General features: G+C 39.5%; 1 protein-coding gene across 3 annotated transcripts in view; it reads right to left on the bottom strand.

The window, feature by feature from the left end:
• FANCL (Fanconi anemia complementation group L) overlaps positions 1-6,279 on the bottom strand; it is a 73,927-nt gene that overhangs the window by 22,956 nt on the left and 44,692 nt on the right. For all 3 annotated transcript variants that reach the window (XM_019516651.1, XM_019516652.1, XM_019516655.1), the window contains one exon: positions 2,013-2,163. In XM_019516651.1, the coding sequence (XP_019372196.1) occupies positions 2,013-2,163 (151 nt within the window). The remainder of the gene's footprint in view (positions 1-2,012; positions 2,164-6,279) is intronic.

The raw sequence follows: 6,279 nt of genomic DNA, 5'->3' as shown, positions 1-6,279 counted from the left end.
GCAGGAGTTGGGGGGCTGGCGGGGGGAGGGGCCGGCCGCAGCATCGGTCGAGGGAGTGGGTGGGGCCATCTGGGGTCCCCCCACAGTCCCTTCCCCCCTCCTCCAGCCCCCGCAATCCTTACTCACCTGCACCTGAGCCCTGGTGCTGAAGTACACGGCCTAACTGGCTGCGTGTTTCAGTACCAGGACAAGGGGCAACGATATAGATGCTTTATCAGCCACAGCGTCTCTATGGAGGACCCAGCTTCTGGTTGCCTCACGGCAGTCAGGGACTGTGCCCTGCCCCACTTCTTTATACTTTGCTTTTTTTAGACCCCTGGATATCCAGGGGTCTAATTTTCTCCCTGTGCTGCAAACTTGCAGTGCAGAGAACATTTTTTTGTTCCCACACATGCCTGTTGCCCCACCTCAAAGGGGTTTAGGGTGGGGCAAGAGGCACATGTGCGCCCGTGTGGACGCACCCTCAAGCATTAAAAGAGAGTCCAACAGAATTGGGAAGGAGGGAAGCTGGCTGCACAAAAGGAGGCGCCCTCCAGTCTCCAGGTTGCTGAGGAAAGAGAGCTGTCTGTCATTACAAACAGTACAGTTTACATGAAAAAAAATAAAAATAAAAATAGATTTTGACTGGGCATTCCTCTTTTAGTCTTTCCTTAATCTGCAGGTGACCAAAATTCATCCAGCTTTCAAGAACAACTTAGACTTGCTTTAGTTCATTGCAACCCCTCATATTTCTGTGCAAAGCTCCTGGCACCTGTGACCTGAACTAAATACTTACTGCGGTATATAATTACACAAACACTGAAGTGAAAGTTACAGTAAACATTTTCCTTGTTCCAAATGTGAGTGTTTTACCTCAGGTTTTTACTACTAACAGTGGAAAGCACATGGTTTTTTAATAACTACAGATGCAAGTCCATGAGTTCAGATAAAGTCAGAGTGCTTTAGTCTTAATTCATGTTTTAGAAACGTATCATTTCCTATGGTTAAAATCTTAGCCTCTTTTCTCATTCTGCCCTTCTCTATTTCTAGTCTCATTACCATTTTTATTTTATTACCTTCCCTCTCCCCCCAGTTGCACTTTTAGCTTTGTGTTTTTTCTTCTTCTGATGGCTTACTTCTAAAATATTTACTTTTTTCAAAAATATATTGCAAGATTAGTTTTGTGACAAACCTTTATTGTTAGTAGTGAATGACAAATATGTACACTTTTTTCTAATCCCTTTACAAATCCTGTGCTTGAATATTCCTTTTATAGACTTATCACAAATGTGATATCCCACAACACACAAATGTCTGATGTCATGCAGGAGCTCCTTCACCAGACTCCAACCTCTCAATGCTATGCCCAAGAAGACAACTACAAATGTGGAACAAAAGGCTGAAGAAAATACCTAACAGTGAAAAAAAAGGGCATTCCAGTGGCCGAGTCCTTGCCACCATGTGCTGACAAACCATGGCAATGTATCAACTGCCTATGTACCAGAATCAGACACTCCAAGGAACTGAGGAAGTGGGGCTGTACCACTGGTCCAGCCACCTGCAACTGTGGCATAGCTCCTCAAACTATGCAATAAATACTGCAATGCCCACTGCTTGAAGGCACATGTACAATGTAAGATCACCTCAATGTACAATAAACAAGTGCAAGCATGTATAACAAAACGGTCAAATGTGGTATAGAAACCTAAGAAAATCACAAATGTGTCCTCAGGTTGAAATCATCAAGGCACTTTAGTGTTTGTAATTTACAAATATTTATAATAATAAAATTGGTTTTAGATTTAAAAATACAAAATTTACTTAATTTTCTAAACATGAAATATTCTACGTTGGCATGTTTATTTTGTATAAGGACGAAAAGTGTGCGTGTGTGTGCGTGTGTACACACACACACACACACACACACACACAGAGTAAATAACTTTTTCTTTCTTTTTTTGCATAAAACAAAGCCAAAGTTATCAACATTTCTACTTTAAAAAGCTGCTTAATTTCCTCTCCTATCTTCCTACCTATAGCAATTCTTCTCATAGTTGCACTGCGTGTAGGGTTCTCTGGCTCAAGTACCCAAGTCTTCTCATCAATTTCATCCATAGCATCCCAAAATTCCTTCAGTGACTCCAATGCTGCCAAGAACTGGTTGTAAATATCTATTAAAGAGCTCTACAAAAAGAGGAAATGTTAATGAGGTACAGAAATCTCCACATATATCAACATACTATGATTAACACTCTTCCCCCAAACACACAGTGTTAAAAGTTGTAGATAACATCCAGTGGTCAAGAATATTACAGTATGCAAAGCACAATGTTTTTTCCTAGGTTAATATTTAAAGGGCTTTCTGATAATGGGCAAATATCAACTGCAGATAACTGTACTGGGTGCAATTAAGTTTTAACGCCTTTTATTATTATATTCCAATATGAATTATATCATCTCTGAAGTTGAAATAAAGCTATTCTTATTGCTAATACTATTTTTCAAAAAGGAAAAGGTAATGATAAGAACCATCATATTTTTCATTTGATAATTCTTAGCAAATGAGTTCTAGTGGTACAGTAGAAAAAAAAAAAATCAGTATTATCTGCTGTTGATAACTTACAAATTTGTCTTGATGATATTTAGCCATCAATTTGTGCTCCAAGCTAAACTTATCAAACTATTTTATTCAAATAAAAGCTAGTGGCTGTTATGGATGGACTTAATATAAAATACATTCTGTTCACCACCTTGGAAAAATATTTTATAGCCACCAAAGTAGTTTTTATCAATTTCAGAATAGTTTCAAGACAGAATTCTTTTAAGAGCCTATTCTGCTACTTTCACAAATCATCTTCTACCATGCCCAATACTAGGGAGATTAACAGGAAACAGACTGTAGCTTCCCCATCCTTAGTTGCCAAGATCTAAGAAAAGGAGAGGTAGAAGGAGGAGCAGTTTTAAATTCATGATGATGTCAGAACAGCTTCTGCCAGCAAAGAATCAGTTAAGGGGAAAAAAAATTAGCTCATACCCCCGAAAATGAAATTAAACATTTGACAATTTCAAAAGATTGATAAAAAAATTACAAACTCATATTCCGAGTTTGTAATTCCAACTTGCTCTAAGATCATTAAAAATCCCCTTAGCTCTTCCCATTAGTAAATAAGATTGTGACTGCATCCTGAATTCACATGGATTGATGCATACAATTTTTAACATTGTTTCAGCTAAAATGATTGTCATGGGATGGGGTCCCCAGGGATAGCCACAACACACCTAGGGCTCCTTGACTGTGTCAAAACAGCCCAATGGGCACCCTCTTTCTCACCTGCCACGTCTTGCTCTTAACTATCTATAATATAGGGATGCTGTCCTTGATCTTATTGTCTGGACAGTCCTGCTGGACCCCGCTGAACCTTGTGAGTTCTTGGATCCCATTTTGGATCCTGCTCAAAATGTGTGCCTCCCAGAACACCCTCAGCCTTATGGGCTAGATGTGTGGCTCCAAAACCACCCCTTTACCATGCCCCAAGGCTCGCAGATGTTATAGTGATGTTGTCTCCTTGAGTTGAGGCCTCAGCTTAGTCCAACCTCTGCAACTGCGCCCACACTGGCACTCGGGTCCGTTCCCCCCCCAAACACTGCGCCCACACGGGTACTGGGGTCTGTTCCCCACCCCCTGAACACTGCGCCCACACTGGCGCTGAGGTCTGTTCCCCCCACCCGAACACTGTGGTTCCCTACACTGTAGTGGCCCCCAATGAGGCCTCTTCCTTCTCCAACAGCCTCAGCCCGATCCTCCGGTGTTATAAGACAGCAACCAAAATATAAGCCCCTGGGCTATAACATAACACAAGAAGTTCAGGGTGTACTCTGCCCCTTAAAGGAGTCAAACTTCTACCCCGGCACTAAGTGCCTTGTAGGCAAGGGTACCTGGTGAGCTCCTGGAGCCCCATTAACCCTAAATGCAGCATATCAGGCAGCTGCAGTGTCTCTGGGCAATTCCTTCCTGGAGGCTCCTTCCCCTTTGGCTGCTGGCAGGGAACTGCCTCTCTAGTCCCAGTCCTGGGGTTTATATGGGCCCAGGGCCCTGCCTCTTCCAGTCAGCTGACCAGGTGCAGGCTAATTTGCTCATTAGCCTGTTGCTATGGTAACCTGCACCTGTGGGCTTCTGTCTGGCTCTTTGGACTCTCTCCCCAGGCAGTTTCTGCTCTTAAAGGAGCAGGCACCTTAGTGCCCTGTGACAATAATGTTATAATAGGTTGGATCCTAGACAACTGTACAAAAGCAAGGAAGAGGAGATACTGTTTACCAGGGCACCCCTTGGAGTTACTAGAAACAGCAGCCACAAACTGATGGACAGCAGATTTAGATTAGACAGGAAAACCTTCTTTATGGTAAGGGTTATTAGAATGTGGAATGGGCTTCCAAGGGAGATGATGCTCTCCCTTACCTTGGGGGTCTTTAAGAGGAGACTGGGCAAGCACCTGGCTGGGGTCACTTGACCCCAGTGCTCTTTCCTGCCTAGGGCAGGGGATCAGACTCAGTGATCTACTAAGCTCCCTTCCAACCCTAAACATCTATGAAATCTAATTCGTTCCTAAAGTTTATGTACTAATGACTACCAAGCCATTGTGTGTGTGGGGGTAGGGGAAGAGAGACTTTAGATAAAATGTAGTTAATGTGGTGTTTAAAAGGATTGGCTGTCCCACTTAAAGTATTTTGTTTCATACTAAAAACAGAATTGATTACACCTCAAGATAAAAAAAATTGTTTCTGAAATATTTAAAACAAAAGTATGTATTATCTTGCCAAGTTACAGAATCTAGACTAGATAACTACCTTACTTAATCTCTGTCTGTCTCTACTTTGGCAGACCCACTAAGATGGGAAGGAGGTAATAGGAAATTTCAACACCCAAGACAGCCTTGCATTTGTTTTAAACTAAGTTAAGGTTAAGTGTTTTACCAGCAACCAGGGTAAAAAAAAATATGTTGTAATTACCTCAAAACAAAGTACAATAAACCTAAGAATGTAAGGTTCAATTCTGAAACATTTAAACATTAAGGGATCCAAAGGGACACCAGGCAAATATTGCTGGACTAAGATTATGGCATTTTAGTATTTATGACTCAAAGACCACATAATCTCTATAGGACAAGACTTACGGAAGTAATTCAGACTGAAAAGTGCTTACTGAGGAACAGGAAAGGTTTTAACTACTTATGGGAAAAGAAGATCTTATGTATCATTGTAGAGGAAAGGGAACACTCGGTAGCTAAGGTAACTTCCATAAGTGTACATATCATGCATGAAGATGAAAACTGGGGAAAATAAGGCAATAGTCATTTAAAAGAAAAACATAAGGAATGAAAGGAAAGGAAGGGGGGAGTTGTACTTGGGGTGGTACTATGGAAAGGTTTTGAGGTGAAGGTAATGAGCTTGAATCTTCCACTGTCAAATAAAAAAAAAAGGACAATTAAATAAAAAGTGACTACTACTTAACAGGAATTTCTTTTTATGGATAAAAATTTAAAGAAAGATTAGTTTATCCCTTAGCTACCATTTTCTCCTGTTTCTCAACAGGACAAAAAGGAAGGAAAATGGGGATACTTAAACATTTTTCTTAAGAGCTTGATTTTTTTTTTTAAATATGTGAGAAAATATTTAAAAAAGAAAAAGGTATGGCTTTGAAATAAAATGTTGGATTTTTCCTACTGTTATTAAATTATATTAAAGTAGGAAAGCACTTAAGCAGAAAAGTGTGAATACTGTCAATCTCAAAAAGTAACGCTTATTATCTTTAAAAGCATTTTGTTACTTTTATAATACCTGAAGTGATATAATAGTGTCAGTCACTTAACCACATCTTAGAGTATAATATCTTCATCTTAAGTACTATTATTTCCAGTATTTTAATAATTTTCACACAGTCCTGGAATGTGATCTTTTGTGCTCTGATGACACTTAAATTAATAGCGTAATTTTCTGGTACTTGCAACAGTTGCTTTCCATTTTGATTTTTTACATTTTTCTATATCACATACAGATAAATCCTCTAATAATCATTTTTATCTTTATCTTTTGGGAATTCAAAGGGTTTCACTAGAAAAAAGAAACATCAAGGGATTATAACCCACAGATAAGTTTTAAAATCCAATTAATTTTAATACTAATTGTAATTTTTCAATGATGTTCCTTAAAAAGGTAGTTAAATCTTTTTTTAAAATGCTCTGTTCATTTGATCTTATTTGCATGCTTCATTGATGTTACCAACTGGCTCTTTATATATATATA

Source organism: Gavialis gangeticus, unplaced genomic scaffold, assembly GCF_001723915.1.
Source record: "Gavialis gangeticus isolate Ggan-Ray unplaced genomic scaffold, GavGan_comp1, whole genome shotgun sequence".
NCBI classification, from domain to species: Eukaryota; Metazoa; Chordata; order Crocodylia; family Gavialidae; genus Gavialis; species Gavialis gangeticus.
This window is presented reverse-complemented; position numbering and strand designations above follow the sequence as displayed.